We start from the raw sequence: 19,308 nt of genomic DNA on the forward strand, positions 1-19,308 counted from the left end.
GTGAGGCCGGGCCGGCCGCCCTCCCCTTCCTCCGCAGCGCCCGCCTGTCAGCGCGGGCGGGGCGGCCGGAGCCGCCTCCCGCGGGGCCGGGGGCGCGGGGGCCGCCGCTTTCGGCTCCGCGGGGACGGGTCGGGTCGCGGCGCTCAGCGATGGTGGCCCCGCTCGGGGCAGCTCGGACGGGCTCCGGCAGGGACAGCGAGCCGCCCCCGCCGCCGGCGGCATCGCTCCCAGCGCCTCTGAACCGCTGCGGGGTTAATAACGCATCTCTCAAGTGTCTTAAAGCGTGTAAGAAGTGATCGGCTCATGGGTTTAATGCAGGATTATTCCGGAGTATAACTACTTTATTTTTTGAAATCTGAAAAGGAAGGTTGTTGCGAACTTCAGGGAGGCTTTCGTGTGCGCTGGGAAAAGTAGATCAGCTGTTGAGGCTGTACTTTGGGTTTCCAGTCACATAATCACACCAACAGTTGGGTCGGAAAAGAATTTGAAATCGTCGAGTCCAACCTGTGGCCAAACGCCACCTTGTCAGCCAGGCCACGGCACTGAGTGCCACGTCCACTCTGTCCTGAAAGGGCTCCAGGACCGGTGACTCCCCCACTCCCATGTCTAAGGACCCGTTCTGTGAAGAAATCCCTCCTGATGGCCAACCCAAACCTCCCCTGGCACAGCTTGAGTCTGTGCCCTCCCATCAGATGAATTACTCCAAGTCAATTTTGGTATATTTTCTTTAACTGAGTTCCTTTCCCCATGGCGTTTCTGCTGCCATCTAGGCAATAATCAAGTTTCCTATGCTCAGTATTTTTTTATATTCTGCATGCCTCTGGATTTTTGCTAAATTTGGTAGAAATGAACACTAAGCTATTCAGAAAAGCACATAAATATGAACACTGTATGAGCACCTCTCATTTTATTAGTGATTTTTCCCCACTTCCTGTACTTCATTAGGAATGATATGGTTAACAGTGGTGAAAAAAGGGCACATTTTGTACAGTGGTTTTCCTGAAAACACCCTCAGACACGAAAAAAAAATCCTTACAGATTTTGGACCTCCAGACTGAGATGTTCCAATCCATAATAATGCTTTATGTTTTCAACGTGCAAAGGATTGGGTGCACTCCCTAATTAACATTCCTGACATTTCTTCATCATGGGGAGCCAGTCACCTCCACTGTACGCAGAGAGAACTAAAGCAGAAAATTATGAAGTGAGAATTATTTCAGGGGGGAACTGTGACCACAACGCTCCCCTTTGCAAGTTTTCTTTGTGCTGCTACAAAGATGTGAATGAGTCGAGTGATTCCCCTTTTCCTCCTCCCTGAGTGCTGTTTCAGCTCAGCCCCCACGAGCGTGGATGCAGACGAAAGCGGTGTGTAAAATTAAAAAAGCATGGCATTATTTAAGCTGAGAGGCCCTTCAAATCGTGTTTGTGCAGCAGCCGAGCAGAGTTCTGCCTGCTCAGCACTTCTGAGCACCACAGGATTTTTCACCTATATAGCAATTTTGGAGAAAATGAATGGAGGAATCAACATGTTCTCATTTAGCTATAGATTTTTGATTGGTCTGTACTTAAGCTAATAGCATAACTATTTATTTGGTATAAATAAGATATTCTCAACTGAAGATTGCTTCGGAGTCTTGAAGAAAAATACTGTGAAAAATAATTCAACTGCGGAAATAATTTTTCAGCGGGGCCGGAAGGAGTCTGCTCGACATAAGTTATTGAACAGTTATATATTTGCTGTAACTGCAGCAAAAGCTGTTTAAGGAAAACCTTAAACAGTAAAAAAAAACCAGTTTTAGGTTTCTGGAAAATCTAAAACAGTGAACACTAAAGAAAAAAAAAAAGGACACGTCAGAGAATGGTTTGGATTGGAAGGGATTGAAGATCATCTTGTTACAACCCAGTTCTGTGGGCAGGGACACCTTACACTATCCCAGGCTGCTCCAAGCCCCATCCAACCTGGCCTTGGACACTTCCAGGGATAGGGCAGCCACAGCTGCTCTGAGCAACATCTGCCAGGGCTCACCCCCTCACAGGGAAGAGTCTTTTTGCTAATATCTAATCAAAACCTACCCTCTTCCAATTTAAAGCCATTCCCCCTTGTACATAGTCTCTCTCCATCTTTCTTGCAGGCCCCTTCAGGTATTGAAAGACCACAGTAAGGTCACTCCAAAACCAACTCTTCTCCAGGCTGAGCAATCCTAATTCTCTCAGCCTTTCCTTCGGGAGAGCTGCTCCATCCCTCTGATCATCTCAGTGGCCTCCTCTGGACTTCTTCCAAGAGATCCATGTCCTGCCCGTGCTGGGAGCCCAGGGCTGGATGCAGGACTGCAGCTGGGTCTCACCAGAGCGGAGCACAGGGGCTGAACCAGCAGGTTCCAGGTGACAAAAGCAATGCAGAAACAGGTCCCTACCCGAGGCCCTGCCTCACAGTGTGTCATTCCAGGCACGTCCTGTCAGGATTAGATGAAATTTCATACAAGAACTTGCTTACTCCTTCAGAATTCAGTTTAGGAAACAGAGCTGTCAGCTCCACTATTCTCAGATCACCTGCACGCAATAAAATTCATGAGGCGCTGCTGGTTGGAGTGCTGTGTTATAAAAAGCTATTCCTGCAAGATTTTTTCCCCCAAATTTCCCATTGATTGGGAGTTTTGCATGTGGAGTACTTAAAGGAACAGGCTTCAGCTGCCAGTGTCAAAATCTCTGCTTTTAAGTTGTTCTGCTCTCCCTCAGATTGCTGAGTAAGGGCAGGAAGAAAAAAAGAATAGCAGTGAGATAGAACAGGGGCTGAGGGGAAATTTCAACAGAGAAAGGAAAGGGAGAAGGAAGGAAGAGCAGATAAATCAGAAGTTGCTGAAAAGTACAGGAAAGTGCAAAGGGCAGCCCGTGCAGTGTCAGGGAAAGGAGAATCCAGTGTTGAGATGCACTGTTTAACCAGAGTGACTGGAAAAGTGCAAACAGGAAGAAGGGCAACTGCAGAAATTGCACATTCCAGCAACACAGACAACTGTGGGAGCAGTGAAACAAAAGCAACACAGACCTCATCCACACCGCTGGAAGAGCCGTGGAATACTGAGGAGCCAGCTGGGACCATGGATTGAGCAGCAGCCATGTCCTGCCTCACATTTGGAAAATCAGGTTGTGATGTCAGGAAACAGCACTTTCTGCTCACTTTAGAGTCCGCGCTGCCGCTGACCAGAAGTCAGGGTCTGGTCAGCTACCAGGGTGTAACGAGGGGAAAAAAACTGCTGTACAAAGCGCCAGTCATCATTTCCATTCATTCCAGCCGCCTTCCACCGGGAATGGGCACAGCCAGGGGAACTGGAGCGGAGTTCGGGTGCCATCGTGTGACTCCCTGAAAAATTACACAACTGGCGTGTCTGCCTTAGCTTCCTGAACATCCCCCTCAAGAGTTTGTCAAAACACGAAAGATGCTGCAATATGAGACAAGGTCTAATTTTAAAATGCCATGTACAGTACTTAGTCTGATTTGGGTTTTTTTGTTTTGTTTTAATGCTGGCATTGTCCGTTTTGATGATTGATTGAATGCATTGGTATAAAAAAAAGAAACCCTACTCAAAATGCAAGTGTTTATCTCTAAGTTCGAACAAACGAGCCATTTCTCGACAATTTTTTCCTCTGAAATTGTCACCTCAAGATGGTATCCGAGGTAAATTCCAAGTTCTCTGAGCCACTCTGACTATACTTTCTCTCTCTATATATATACATATATATTAACATACATGGTGACAAAAGTCACACTTCATGTATTCTTCACCAGCCTGAGGTGCCCGGGACAGAATGTGCTGCTTTAATCGATAACTTGGGGTCACGTCTCTCAGGTCAGTCATGTTAGTAGCCAACGAGAAGAGAGGGCAGCTTTACCAGTTCAGAAACCATTTATAAATCACGGAAAGACGGCAGGACTGTGCACGGTGACCCCTCAGATCACTGTCCTGTGCGTCCGGCTCCACCGGGAGCTCACCGGACCTTTGAGCCTTCTCGCGGGGCAGGCAGAGATGCCGCGGCCTGGCCACTGTCATCTTGTACCTCAGAAAAAAAAAAAAAAAAAAAAAAAAAAAAAAAAAAAAAAAAAAAGGTGCTTTTAAACCCCACAAAGGTCGCGGGGGACTAACGGAGCGCTCGGGAGCCGCCCGGCCGCGCTGCCGCCGCCGCCATCCCCGCGGCTGATGTGGCGCTGCCGCCGGGCCGCACCACACGGCCCCGCCAGAGCGGGGGACGCGCTCACCCGCCGCCCCCGCCACAACCGCGTCCAGATCGGCGACACGCGGCGCGGCTCCCCCTCTACGCCGGCTTGGTACCGCCCGCGCCGACGGCCTGCGGGCGAAGCCATGGTGAAAGGTTGTAGCGGGGCGGTAGGGGGAGTTTTGTGCCAGTGCCCTGTCCTGCCGCCGTGGCATTGTCCTGTCCCCCGCTGCCCAGCGCTGAGCAGACACAGCTGCTGAGCGGCCGCACGCGCGGGGAGGTTTCACGGGGCGTCAGCGCAGTTAAATGTAACGGTGCCCCCCCCCAAAATAGTTTGGCCGGACCCCACCTCAGTAGAATGGAAGGCAGCGCCATTTTGGGCTCAGCCATAGCAGTCACGAAATAGGGGTGTCAGGCACCCAGAGGGGTGAGGAGGTGACGAAGCCGCCGCTGGCCGAGCCAGGCAGGGCCGGCAAAGGCGGCGGCATCGCCGGTGCGCGGAGGGGAGAGAAGGCGGCGGCGGGCGGGAGCGGCGGGCGGTAGCGGCGGCGGGGCAGGGCCGTCCCCCCCGGGCCGCCCGCGGTGGTAGGTGCCGGCGCGCGCGGAGCGCTGGGCCTGGCGCACATGGCCCGGCCGTAGGAGCCGCCCCGCCCCTCCCCCGCCTCTCCGCGCCGCGCTCCGCACGGCCCCGGCACCGAGAGCCCGCGGCCAGCGCCCGGCACCGGGCCCCCGCACCGGACACCGCGCCCGGCCCCATGCAGGACACCGAGGAGAGCCCCGCCGCCGCCGCGCCGCCCGGCGCGCAGGGCCCCGCCGAGGAGCCCGAGCACACGGACGCGCCCGCGCCGCCCGCGGAGCCGCCGCCGCAGCAGCAGCAGCAGGAGCAGGAGGAAGACGAGAAGGAAGATGAGGAGGAGGAAGGAGGAGGCGAGTCCGAGGCGCCGCAGGGGCCCCCCGAGCCGCCGCCCGCCGAGGAGCCCGAGCAGCCGCCGCCGTCCGGCCCCGAGAGCCCCGCGAAGGCCGAGGCTGAGGCCGGCCCCGAGCCCAGGGCCGAGCCCGAGCCCGGAGCGGCGCAGGAGAGCGGGGAGGCCGCGCCCGCCGCCCCCGCCCAGCCCGAGGATGAGATTTCCTTCAGCGACCCCGAGGACTTCGTGGACGACATCAGCGACGAAGGTGCGGGCCGGGAGGAGCCCGTGGGGAGCCGGGGAGCGCTCTGCCCCGGGCCCGACTGCGCCTCCGCCCTGTGCTGGGCAGTCCTGCTCTGCATCCTGGCTGTCTTCTTAAATGATGGGGCTGCTCTGAGTTAGCTCTGCACCGCACCGCGCTGCTCTTCTCAAAGCTCCTGTTAAAGTGGTCCTAAAATCGCTGTTACGCCTCAAGTGTGGGCTGTTCCTCTGGGTGGAATCATCAGCTTGTCTCTCTTCCTTTTGCCTCCATTAGTTAAACCCAGCTGTAGGAAGAGAAGTTTTAAATGGTTGATGTGGTTGTTACAAACTGTATTTCATCTTGTTCTTGTTTTTGCCCTGCACCCAGAATGAAATCCGTAGGTAAATAGGGTTTGAGGAGAGTTACTGCTCGTGAAGATGTCATATAGGTACTTTGTGGCAAGAACATAGGGAAAAATCGTTTTTGGCAGTTTAAAATGTTAGCCCAGGCTCTTCTAAAAGTAGTGGATATTGACTGCCTTAAAATGGCAAAGCTGTTGTATAAGTGCACAGACAATAAATGTTTTTACATGGGCTTGCCATATAGAAGTTAGAATTCTAGTGTCTTTCAGATGGGTCTTTCCAGATAAATTGTCTTAGGTTTTAAATAGCAAAAGTACTTGTTTCCCAGTTATTTGTTCAGCATTTGTGCTGTTTTAGGGTCTGGTGTGTGTATATTCTGCCTGTTGTAGGGTCTGTCACATGCATCAAAAGTGGAAAGATGTTTCTAAAGCACAGGATTGTAAATCAGCCAGTTATTTCAGCTGGCAGTGGAATACAGGTGATACAGGTGCATTCTTGTCCTCCAGTCCTGTGTTTAGTTTGATAAAACAGCAGCCAAATATCCCAGATTAAGGAAGTGTTTGCTGTTCTCAGTTTAGCAGTCTGTATAACAGCTCTTTGAACTTTTACATCTATTTCCTAAGGAGGCTTCGACAAAATGGCCATGGAGTTGGATTCTTTTTGTTAAGTGCCTGCTTAATACTCTTTGTTTACATCTAGGGTTGTTTTGTTCAGTTCCTTCTTAGGAACTGGGCATATTTTCCATCCCCACCTATTTTGTTGTTAGTTAATTTGGTTAACTTCTCAGCTGTATGAAATCCAGTGTTAGTGGCTGAATTACAGTCTTTAAGTTTAGTCACTCTTGCTGGTCTGGCTTTCCGTCTGTGTGGATCGCTTCTTGAGCTTCCTTACTCCTTTCCCGTTTTTCTGGTGCCTCCCTAAGGAGAAAAGCAGCCCAGTGTGACCAAGCCAAGGCTCCTTCAGTGCTCAGATCTTCACCTGTGAGGTGGACCAGCTGTAGGACTGAACATCTCAGATCTTTCACTGCCTCTTCCATTCCCCGAGTGGTGTTGGCATGGAAGAACAGCTGATCCCAGTTACAGCAGAAGGGATTGTTGGACAACCACTTAGGGACCATTGTAGCTTTAGTGCAGATAATGACAGTGGTCCTTAAAATCCTGCCGGCTGTAGATAGCCCTGTACCCACCACACCCATCACTGCTTCCCTTCTGGCTGCAGCAGGAGCTGGCTGAACCAGCTTCTTGCTCTTTGAAGATTCCTTTGTTCCCAATTTTGAATTTAGGGCGCAGTGTGGGAATTTGTCTTCAGTCTGTTACAGTTTTGATTCAGTACAGGGTGTCGCATTCCTGCTCAGGAATCTAAACATGCATTCCTTGGCCTACAAAGTTTTTTGTGAGAAGTGGCTGTGAAAGAAACAACTAAAGGAGCCTTAAAAATTACCCTTTTGTCTTTTACTTTGGTTTTCTCCTTTTGCTTGTAGACCCCTCTGGAAATGTCCTTTCACATCTTATATATTTTATGTTTTTATTTGTAGTTCCTACATGCCCATGGAGATGATCTTTTTTGAGTGATAAATATTACAAACAACAACATTCTATGGATGCTCTATAGTCTTAGTGGTAATGGGCTAAATATTTGGGATTCATGTTGCCCCAGATCAATGGGAAGCTTCGTGTGTAATAACCTAATGAAGCTTAAAGTTGTCAAAAGCAGCATTTTAGTAGTTTGAAATTCAGAGTAAGCATGTTTCTCATAATTCTTCATTGCTGGAGATATTTCCAGTGATGTTTCTGGACAGAAAAAAATTGTTGAATTACAGAATCATCAAAAATCTAATGTCTTCAAAATATCAGCATATACAACACCTTTTTTAGTTTGTTCTCATATTTTAAGTCTTTCTATTTGTGTTTGGATTCTCTTCCTAGTCTGTGCATCCTATAGATAGTCTGACTCCAAATTTTATCTAATTCAAAAGTATAATGGTGTGAACTTATTTTCTGTGTAGTCTTGTATTTTCTAGTGATCTTCACATAATTTTAAAACTTACTGCAGATATTCAGGAATTAGTATGGTCGAAGAATATCCAGTGTGAAAAGATGTGTGCTTGTCTTAAATAAGGCTTTCAGTGTCTTGCCTTAGACCTTCGTTTTTGTGCTTAATTAAAGGTTTAGATGGAGTGTGAGTTCTTAATTATAGTGATGCTGAGACATGCAGAGCTTGCAGTACGGTGGATAGTTTTGAATTATGCTAAAACTTGTGTAATTTGGGAGGGAGGCGCAAGTTACATTTATTTTTATCAAAGCAATCTGGTTATAATTTGAGCAAGAGGACTGGTCAGAGGTCAGGTAGTAAATCATGCATTTGTCTGTGCCATTGTCAGTTTTGAGGACTTGGTGAGCCAGTTCCATCTCCATGAAGAAAGCTGATAGTGCAAGTGTGGACAGCCTCAGTGTGTAAGGTGTGTTTTTGAGAAAGACTTCAGGAGTTGGGTGCTTAAAGTTTGCCATGAAACCACATCATCCTGTCCCTTAGGATGTGCTCTTGGGGTGTTGTGCACTCACTGCAGTTGTTTTTCTGACAGAATGTTCATTCACTACCAAGTTTCTTAAATGATTCTTGAAATGTCTTGAAATTTGAAGTCTCTCTGTTTTCTTACTCTCACTGTTCTTCTCATCTTTGTCTTCCCTCCTTCATGATGTGAGCAGTGCCTTAGTTCCCTGTCTGTGCTGTCTTTGCAGAGCTGCTTGGTGACATCCTGAAAGATCAGCCACAGGAGGCAGATGGAATAGACTCGGTGATTGTTGTGGATAATGTGCCCCAGGTTGGACCAGACCGACTGGAGAAACTGAAGAATGTCATCCACAAAATATTTTCCAAGTTTGGCAAAATTATCAATGAATTTTATCCTGAAGCAGATGGAAAAACAAAAGGGTAAGTCATGATAACTCCAACTGGAAAAAGGACTAAAACACAGCTCTGGCTTATCTTTGATTGTTAATGTCAATACTTCATGGATGATCTCATAGTTGTTATCATCACCTTCTTCTACCCCAGTGTGTGCAGTCCTGACATCAGTGTCAGTGACAAACAAGTTCCTGAGGGAACTGAGAGGCTTACTGGCTCATTATGCTCCATAGTGGAGGGTGGTGGGGATTAATTATGGAAACAGTTTGGCTGGGTTTGGAGACAAATTTTACTGCTATATAAGGAGTTTTTCTTAGTTTTCTGCTGTGGCAGAAGTTAAAGGTCCTCTTGAGCTAAAAACTTAGTCGCAATGGTTGGACTGTTTGTTGCAAAACTGATCAATATCTGTAGCATATATCCTGAGTATTGGAGGAATCCACACTTTAGAAGGCATGAAACAAGTTTTCTGGAGTGAAGGAATTGTTGCTCCTATTAGGTCAGCATGAAAATTACTCTGTCTCTCCATTCATACCTCTGTTTGAGACACTGATGGTGTTCAGGATACTGTTAGTTTGGAGTTCTGCTGGGCTCCAAGATAGCTTGGATTAAGTGGCCAGAAGAACGTTGAATTCTGTAATTGAAAAACAATAGAGATGCTTTGAGATGTGCAAAGTTACAATTCCTAAACAGGACCTATTGCTCAGCTGGGAAGAGCTGTGGATGTAGCCTGCATGTTCCTGTCTCACTGTTGTCCTGGTTGTGTTGAGCTTGCATTCACTGCTGTGTCTGGCCCATTTCAAAAAGGATATGAGATTATTTGAGGTCAGGCCCAGAGAGCTAAAAAATATTTGTGAGCCTGTGGCCAGAATGGAAATTAATTTGCTGTTGACCTTAACGGGTTAGAGACAAAACAAGAAGTTATCTTGTAGATGCTCTGTACTGAATTCTTAATTCATCCTCATTATTTCTTCTTTATTTTGATCCTGTTGTGTAGTGAACAATGTCCTGTACTTTGGTTTTCCTTCCTTGCAGGTACATCTTCCTGGAGTACATGTCTCCCTCCCACGCCGTGGATGCCGTGAAGAACGCAGATGGATACAAACTGGATAAGCAGCACACCTTCAGAGTCAACCTCTTCACAGACTTTGACAAGTGAGTGCAGCAATTGTGTTTTATCTGTACGTTTGGATTCTAATCCTGAGTGCCTGCATGGAGTGTAACCAACCAAATTGCTCTTTCCAGGTACATGACCATCAGTGACGAGTGGGAAATCCCTGAGAAACAGCCATTTAAGGATTTGGTAAGGAATTTTTGGAAAAGCGGAAGGAATATTCAGCTTAATAATAAATGGTTACTTCATTGCTGAAATGTCCGTATGAAAATAGAAAGGATGTGTTAATGGTGGTGTAAATAGCAGTGCTGGTCACATGCTCCCATTCCTTCATCCAAATGGGAGGAACTCATCTGCTTGATAGTTACACAATAGTGTGAAGCTTAATTTACTTTTGTTATTCAAGAATGAACAATAATTTTGCACAAGTCATTTAAAAAGAGACTTTCAAAAGCATCTTTTTATATTCTTAATTGCTTGAGGCAAACTTTGGTGTTTGTTACCAGTTGCTTTGTAAATAGTCTGGTGGAAGAAAATTTTGCTTTTTCTTTAAAAACCAAATAACTTCTTGTTTAAAATAAGTATTAAGCATCATCAAAACACCCTGAAGATCCTGTTTATGGGTTGCTCTCAGCCTCCAGCATCCAGTAATTGGAATTGTTTCATTTCACTTGAAAAACTTGTTTGCAGTAGCACTCTCTGGTAAGAAAGCTTCCACCTGCCAGGTAGATACTAATTTGTGGAACTTGTTGACTTTGCCTTTGACTCACTAATGGTCTTTTGCTGTGTTTTTCTCAGGGGAATCTGCGATACTGGTTGGAAGACCCTGATTGTAGGGATCAGTACAGTGTGATCTTTGAGTCAGGAGACCGGACATCCATTTTTTGGAATGACATCAAGGAACCTGTGCAAATTGAGGACAGAGCAGTGAGTGTCCTGGAAGTGCTGGAGATTGCAGATACACTGCCAGTCTCCTTCATTTTATGATGTTGCAGCTTCTTAATGAAAAAAAAAGGCTTATTCCCTTTGCTGAAATAATTTTTTCTTCCTTGTGAAGAGTGGTGAAATCACATCCTTTAGAATTAGGCTTTGCTCCTTAGGTAAGAGAACGTGAAGTGAACTTTTTAAGAGTTTGTGGTGGTGTTCGGTTTTTTTTTTAAAACTGGTTTATGATGCCCATTAGTTTGCTTCATCTCTCTGTTATAGGTGACTCAGAAAGACCTGAGAATGCAAAGTCAGAGTTTGAGGAGCACTATTCATTCGAGCTGAATATGTGCTTATGTTTGCTGCTTCAGATGACTCCTTGCTTTTGTGCTGACCACAGAGGTGTTAAAGAGGAATAGCTGGTTTGGTAATGGTATAAACAAGGGAGAGTTAGTCTGCTTGTCTGCTGCAGGCCCTGGACTTGCTGGGAACTGTTAGGACCCAGGAGCATTTTCCATAATAAGCTTTGTGCATTACAGCAGGAGGAAGTTGGCTCTGGGATGATGAGAATATGTGCTCATCACCATGGTCTCTGGCTGTGGTCTGTATTGCTCAGATCTCTCTGGTTTAGCTGAAGGTCCAGAGCTGTGCTGTTTAGAAATTTGAAATATTTACCCTTCTGAGAACAGTGTGTTCTTACCAAGACTGAAAGAAGAAAATCCAGGGTTAGCTGGGTTTAATGTTATTACACAAAGGATGTCACTTTACCTGGAAAACATCTTTGGTGATCTGTAAGTTGAAATGGTCTCAATTGACAATTTTCAGCCTGAAGAATAGGTACTGTACATTATGTGCATGAAATAAAACTCCACAATTACCACAGATCCTGAGATCTTCACTTAGTAAAGGGTTTTACAAAACGTGCTTCTACCAGCCAGCCATTAATTCTTTCCCTTTTAGGGACACAGCATGAGGTTAAACTTTTGTGTGTGTGTGTTTTGTTTTTGAAATCCAGAGGTGGACAGAGACCTACGTCCGTTGGTCTCCCAAAGGCACCTACCTGGCCACATTCCACCAGAGGGGCATCGCTCTGTGGGGTGGAGAGAAGTTCAAGCAGATTCAGAGGTTTAGTCACCAAGGAGTGCAGCTGATTGACTTCTCACCCTGTGAAAGGTACAGAGCATCACATTGGTTTGGGCCAAGGGGTTAAAAGCATGAGGCATGGGCAGCATCCTCCAAATCTGGAGTGCTGAAATTAATTTCTTAAGGTTTTTTTTAACATTAAAGAGCTCTGGAGAGAAGGATAAAATAATTTCAGGGCTGAGAGGCATTTTCATTTGAGTTTTCGAGTAACACATTTGGAAACAGTTGAATGTTACACTTTTTTGTATTAAAGGGATTATTTACCTTACAATGGAGAAGCCCAGCATCCCTGTAATTTGGATTGGATAAGGTCAATAATTTATGTTTGGTTTGAAACCAGTGTTATTCTCATGCCATAACTATATAATAGTAACAGCGTAATTGATGAGTCCCCCTCCCTTGTAACATCAATACCAAAGACTTGTACATAAATATAGAACTTTTTCAGCCAGAGGGATGCCAGGGACACTTTCTCCTCCTGTATCATCCTGTTCTTATTTTCCCCACCCTGAAAAATCCCATGAGAGAAACTGCTGTTTAAAAGTGCCTGGGATTTGAATACTATTTGGGTAGTACAAGACACTTCTTGCCTGCTGGTACTGACACATTAGATGACGTTTCAGTAATGAATTGGATTATTTCTTTTGTAGGTATTTAGTGACCTTCAGCCCTTTGATGGACACACAGGATGACCCTCAGGCTATCATCATCTGGGATATTCTGACTGGCCAAAAGAAGAGAGGGTTCCACTGTGAAAACTCAGCTCACTGGCCTATTTTTAAGTAGGTTGAGAAACAGAATTAGAGAGTTGTGATCCCAGACTTCATTTAATAAAAAGGCAGTTCCAATCTAATGTTTTTTTCCTTTCTTGCTTAGATGGAGTCATGATGGTAAATTCTTTGCTCGAATGACTTCAGATACCCTCAGCATCTATGAAACACCTGTAAGTTCTTGCCTTTTTTGCATAATAATGAGAGTAGAAAGTATGTGTGTAAATGTAAGAATGTTACTAATTTGAAAATTCATCCTTTTCTCACCTTTTAGTCTATGGGTTTGTTGGACAAAAAGAGCTTGAAAATCAATGGGATAAGGTGAGTCAATTCCCTTGTAATCATAACTGTGCTCTTTAGCTGGAATCTTTTAGTCTGGAGATTTGTTGTGGCAGGAGTAGTCTTTGGGCTGTTGCCTGGAGCAAACAAGCTGAGGTGGTCAGATTAGACAAAGTGTCAAAAAGGAATAGAAAACTCTCCACTTGTTGATGAATACACTTGGTAGAGTCTGTGCTTTGAAATCCTCTTCGTGGTACTGCTTAATCCAGGGTCTAGCTTGGGAGTTCTGTTCCTTGTCTACAAAACCAGACTGGAATGTAGTTTGTTAGGGAGTATCTCCCTAACAATATGGTTGTGCTGACTTAGAGCAGTGTGCTGTGTCTGCACAGGACACATTGACTCCTGTGAGAGTTCTTAAAGTACATCTCTGTAAAGCAGCAAGAAAATTAAGTGTACCCAGGTGCAAGAAGATGGTCTCCATGGTAATGTAATAGGGTTTTTTTTTACTCATTTGTTCCTAGATCTTTGGCAGTTACTCTGTTGCAACCTTTGCTTTTTTGGGTGAGATATACTGATGAGACATCACTAGTGATATACCAAATTTAAATAGCTGCCTAAAAATGTGGTTTGGTATTGTTACTGAACGTCCCTCAGTTATGTGTCTGTGCCTGTCTTTATTATCCTGAGTTGATCTTTGTCTGCAACGTTCAGATACTGTGAGGAAAGTGGTTTCTGCTTCTAGTGTCTCTAACTGAAAATTAAACCGGCATGTTTTTAACTTTGTTCCTGCAGAGACTTCTCATGGTCTCCAGGTGGTAACATAATTGCTTTCTGGGTGCCTGAGGACAAAGACATCCCTGCCAGAGTGACTTTGATGCAGCTGCCTTCTAGACAAGAAATCCGTGTGCGGAATTTGTTCAACGTAGTAGATTGTAAACTGCACTGGCAGAAGAATGGGGACTACCTGTGTGTGAAGGTGGACAGGACTCCCAAAGGCACACAGGTACATGGATTCTGATTTTATTGGGAGATTTGGGTTCTGTCTCACGCTTCCTTTTCTTACAGTACTGTCTTTAAATAAAGGCAGTGTAAATTATATCATGTCAAAGCTATTTTAATTTTTTTCCATGTGAATTTGAAGCACGTGGAAAGCAAAATGTGTGTAATGTTTGCATCCATTCACTTCAGTGGCCTCTTGGTTTCTGAGAGGTCTGTGCTCACCTCTTCTCCTGCTCACAATTGAGCAGCTGTTGAACATCATGTAGGTCAAGCTACATAACATGCCACATGTTCATCTGTCTTAATTAAATTCTATAACAGTCTGAGAAAAATAAATGCTTTTCTACAATTCTGAAGCTATTCTTTATCGGAACAAATTTGGAATGTTTTTTGTAAGGAGGCATATTGCATTTATCTGCTGTCATTAAAGGAATAAACCTTGACTCATTCTCATCCTGTGTCCAAACAGGGTAATTGTGGAGTTGTCCTTCTATGCCTAGTGATAAAATTATTTATCTGCTGGTTTTGTGCTGGGTAATGAGCTGATTTTGGCCTTTACAGGGAGTAGTGACCAACTTTGAAATATTCCGCATGAGAGAGAAACAGGTGCCAGTGGATGTGGTGGAAATGAAAGGTAATGCCAAGTATTGCCTTACTTTTGAGCTTGAATTTTTCTGTAGAGATGCTTGTGTCTGTCTTAGAAATTCTTGTCAACACATGATATGATCAGGAATTTAACCCTTTGGAAAAGAGCTGGATTTTAATGTTGCCGAATGTCTCATGTAAAAATGAGAAGTCAAAACTTCTGTTGCTGTTCATGCTTGTGACTGACATGAAAAATAACTGAACTGAACATGTGCTATTAATTAAAATGGTAGGGCTGATTATATGAATGTGTTTTGTAGATCATGGAAGATGTAGAGCTATAGTTAGAAACACTTCCCCTAACTCCCTGCAATTGCCTGATTGACCTGTGTTTTAAAAGAAAGTCCGTGAACTGATGGGTTCCCTCTCTTCAATATCTTGGTTTTCTTTGGTAACTACTTGGATTCAGAGGTTTCTATTGTCCTGTAACAGAGTTTTGGCTCTTCTTGTTACAGAAAGCATCATAGCCTTTGCTTGGGAACCAAATGGAAGCAAGTTTGCTGTGTTGCATGGAGAAACTCCACGAATTTCAGTTTCCTTTTACCATGTTAAAAACAACGGGAAAATAGAACTCATAAGTAAGTGAAAAACAAGTGAGAAGTGCAGATACTAAACATTTTGTATGGCAATAGATGCTCTAAATTCAAAATTGCAGCTGTTGGTGATGTTTTACAAGAAATCAGTGGGATTGATGCTTGTAATTGATGGCATTGGATTGAGATCTTTCTCTGAATTTGCCTTGTTTTTTTTCAGAAACGTTTGACAAACAGCAGGCAAACACGATATTCTGGAGTCCCCAAGGGCAGTTTGTAGTGTTGGCTGGCCTCAGAAGGTGAGTGTTGCACAGATTGCTGAACAGCACCACATTGATTTTAAAAGAGGAAAAGAACTACAGCATCTCGCCAGGAAATGTTTGGTGTCCCTGTCACTGTTGATTGCTATAATTCTGATAGAGCTGTGCAAAGGCAGTGCAGAGATGCAACTTCATGATGTATCTTAGTCCTTTGCAGCTTTCACTTCCCATTTTTGCCACATCCAATGTAGAATGCATTTTTCAACAAAAAAGTGTGTATTTGAAACACCTTCCAGCTGTTTAAGTTATATGCTGACTCTGAGCCAGTCCAGTTTGGACATGCTTGTGGTTCTTGTGGTGCATTTGTTGTCATTGCCTTGTGCCCTTTTATGGGCAATACCTGTAGATGACAGTGCTGCTTTGTGAAAGAATTACCAGGAAAGTTTCACTTTAGAGCAAGTGAAAATTATTGCTGTTAAGCAGTCAAGTGATAATTTGTTTTCATATGCTTTCAAACAAGCACTGCTGTTCATCTTAGAAACTTTTTCTTTAATCTCTTCTTCACTACTATGTCTAAACATAAGATTATTAAACTTCGGCTGTATCTTGCCCAGAGCATGTTTTCACTGTGACTTTAACCCATTTTATTTATATTCTTAAGGGTCACTGAACATAAAAACAGCAGTGTCATTCTTACGTGGTGTTTTGTTTTTATCCACCACGTTCCTTTCCAGCCACAGAGAGTAATACAAACCTGTCTCTTGGCTGCCATGAGAATTTGTTTGTAAGGAGGAGTTGTAGAGATGCAGCTTGTGAAATGTTTTTCAAAGCCCAGGCTGTGCTGGTGTGTAAAGCAGTGGGTTTTTTGCCTGTGCAGCATGAATGGTGCCTTAGCATTTGTTGACACGTCTGACTGCACCATGATGAACATCGCGGAGCACTACACGGCCTCCGATGTGGAGTGGGACCCCACGGGCAGATACATTGTCACCTCTGTGTCTTGGTGGAGCCACAAGGTACTGGTGCACCTCTTTTCCCCACCCCTGCTTGCTCTTCCAGTGGTTTTGGAAAGGGCTGTTGTTTAGGAAGAGACCCTGAACACGTGTCACTAGTTGAATGATTTCCCCTTACAGTTTTAAACATTCATTTCTGAGCACTCCAGTGTTAAGTTAAAGCTTATTTTGGCTGAGCTGGTGCACTGCTCTTGCAGGTGGACAATGCATATTGGTTATGGACCTTCCAAGGCCGTCTGCTTCAGAAGAACAACAAAGACAGGTTCTGTCAGCTGCTCTGGAGACCACGACCAGCTACCCTGCTCAGTGAGGACCAGATAAAGGTGGGGTATTCCAGGGACTTTGTGTTGACAAGGATTTTGGTCTATAAAGCACTTGGTGTACTCCCTCTTCTTGAGGATGAGGTTTGTTACACAACTGCCTTTTGCCCTGAATGTGTGAATAAACACATTGCTGTGTGGGACCTCACTTCTGGGAATGTCTGCAGATATTAACTGTATTTATTATAAGCTCAAAATAGAAGTGGTTACCAGTTAGGGTATGATGAAATGGTATAAAGAAGAGTAAGTTGAATTTTGTTCTTCAGACTTTGCTAGTTGTATATGTACAGAAGCACTTACATGATCTACAAGCCAGGAGGCACAATTTCACAAAAAAGGGAAATTGCCTAGAAGAGAGATTTTTTTTCAGAAGGGCATAGCCTGCTTAGGCCTACCAAAGGAATTCTTGGAGAAGATGATGGTTGTAGTTGCTGTTCTGATACTCCAGTTGAAATAAAATTTCCTGTTTCACAGCAAATTAAGAAGGATCTGAAGAAATACTCCAAGATATTTGAGCAGAAGGATCGCCTGAGCCAGTCCAAAGCTTCAAAGGCAAGACACTTTTGAATTATATTCTAGATTAAACTCTTGTAGCCTATCTTTAGTTTGTACTGACGATACGTAAGTTACGTTTCCTGTATCACAAGTGTTGATTTGATCCGGATGGTTAGAATTAGTCCAGTGGGTAGTTCAGAGATGCTAGTGTAAAGAGTCTTGAGTGCAACTGGAGATCTTTGGAGTCCTTGGCACGTTGCTGCATTGGCCAGTGTTTAAATAAGGAAAAGCTCCTTGAGTTAGAAAAAAGGGCAGCTGCCCATTGGAGCGCTGTGGTTAGAGAAGAGGCCCTCGGGCTGAGCAGAGGGGAGGTTTGTGTGGGGAAGGCCGGGGCTGACGGGGCCGTGTGCCCGCAGGAGCTGGTGGAGCGGCGGCGCACCATGATGGAGGAGTTCCGCAAGTACCGCAAGATGGCGCAGGAGCTGTACCTGGAGCAGCGCAACGAGCGCCTGGAGCTGCGCGGGGGTGAGCCCACTCTGCTCCTCGGGGCCCTTCCCTCTGCTCCCTGCTTCCCCGGCCTCCGCGGGGCCCTACACCTGGCTGCGCCCTTCTGTCCTGAATCGTGGCACGAGTTAATGGGGGAAAGGCGTGGGCGTGACCTTGGGGTAAAAGTGTAGTAGGAGGCGGTAATTCCTTGGTTATCAATGAATAAAATTCACATGTACTTGTTATGAATTGAAGCACCAAATGCCTCTTGTTTCACTGCTGGTCTAAGGCTTTGTTTCTGCCGAGAGCAGCAAATCATTCCGTTGCTGCCTTGTGTTTTGAAAACGTTTGTTGATGTTTCTCCATTTCAGGGGTAGACACAGATGAGCTGGACAGCAATGTCGATGACTGGGAGGAGGAGACTGTGGAATTTTTTATCAATGAAGAAATTATTACCCTTGCAGAACCAGAGTAATTAATAAAACTGTGGTAAGATAACATTCAGCTTATGTGTTCCGTACATGGGAGATCTTTTTATGGAAGGAAGAGGGAGATAAGCTGCTTAGTGTATGGATTTAAACCGCATGAGTTTAGGAAGAGGTGAAACACAAGCTGGTGTAGCCTTTTACCAGCTCAGCTTCTGAGCTTGAGCTATTTGTATAAAAGCACAGTAACTAACTCACCTCTTCTTTTGTTTTTCTGCAGCTCCACCAGATCTTGCGCTGAAAAGAAGTTTGTTTGTTTTCCGAAAGCCTATATCAACTTTGGAATTCTTAATCCATATTCTTGCACTCTGGAAGGGTGGATGCACCAGATTTTCTCCATTCTGACACATTGTAGTGCCTTTAAGTCTTGCTGCCTGCTGCAGTGAGATACTGGAAAGGCGCTGCTTTTAAATTTATATTATTTTTTTTTTCTAGGGTTTGATTATTATTTTTTTTTCTTTTTAAATCCACTACTACCAGTATTTACTTCCCGACTCCTGTGCAGTCCTTGCCAGCTGGCAGGTTTTGCCTCTTGCCAGTGAGGTGAGATTCACCAGTGCACCCCTGTGTCACACACACAATGTCTGGGTTCCAGCACTCTCTCTGTGTCCCCAGGGCATGGACAGGTGTTCCTTTGGGTTGGGGAAAAGTCACCAGAACCATTTTTCGTATGATGTGTTTTAGTGTGCTGAAGCAGCACTACAGCGGGCTATACCCTCCTCCTTTCAGATTGTGAAAGGTTATCTCCCTCAAAGAGCTGAATATGGAAATAAAAGCAGACCTATACTAAAACCAGGCTGGCTGTGTGTTGTCTGTAGGGAATCTTGCCCGGAATGATCAAACATCACCCAGTAATAAGAGTGTGTTTGCTGTATTGGCTAATGGTTCCTTTGGATTTTTTTCAAATCTCAGTTCCTCATGGCCCTTCTGGCTTTGTGTTGTGGTTGCTTGGTTTTTTACAATATGGTACAGCTCATTAATCTGTCACATTGACCTGTTCATGGTGGTGGAGTGCCTAGAAAATGACTGGATTCTTAAATTATTTGCAAACTGATAAAAGCCTCAGGAATGACTGCGTTAGTGTATCTTACCAGTGAAAACCACAGAGTTCCAGAGCACTGCTCTGTGCACGTGCTTTTTGTTCCCTCTTACAGTAGCTGGTTCCATTTCCAAGCCCTCCAAGCTCTGGCTGGAGAACTGTACTCAGAGCTGGTGCAGCAGCCT

General features: G+C 45.0%; 1 protein-coding gene across 1 annotated transcript; it reads left to right on the forward strand.

The window, feature by feature from the left end:
* The first annotated feature begins 4,944 nt into the window (after positions 1-4,944).
* EIF3B (eukaryotic translation initiation factor 3 subunit B) lies at positions 4,945-18,876 on the forward strand. Its single transcript, XM_066329743.1, has 19 exons — positions 4,945-5,382; positions 8,456-8,648; positions 9,654-9,773; positions 9,864-9,921; positions 10,531-10,659; positions 11,672-11,829; positions 12,450-12,581; positions 12,676-12,742; positions 12,844-12,890; positions 13,641-13,851; positions 14,409-14,481; positions 14,948-15,070; positions 15,246-15,324; positions 16,163-16,301; positions 16,496-16,621; positions 17,093-17,170; positions 17,530-17,638; positions 17,971-18,088; positions 18,305-18,876. The coding sequence occupies exons 1-18, from the start codon at positions 4,965-4,967 to the stop codon at positions 18,072-18,074; spliced, it is 2,364 nt and encodes a 787-aa protein (XP_066185840.1). The 5' UTR covers positions 4,945-4,964; the 3' UTR covers positions 18,075-18,088; positions 18,305-18,876.
* The last annotated feature ends 432 nt before the right edge of the window (positions 18,877-19,308 follow it).

Source organism: Sylvia atricapilla, chromosome 15 (assembly GCF_009819655.1).
Source record: "Sylvia atricapilla isolate bSylAtr1 chromosome 15, bSylAtr1.pri, whole genome shotgun sequence".
NCBI classification, from domain to species: Eukaryota; Metazoa; Chordata; class Aves; order Passeriformes; family Sylviidae; genus Sylvia; species Sylvia atricapilla.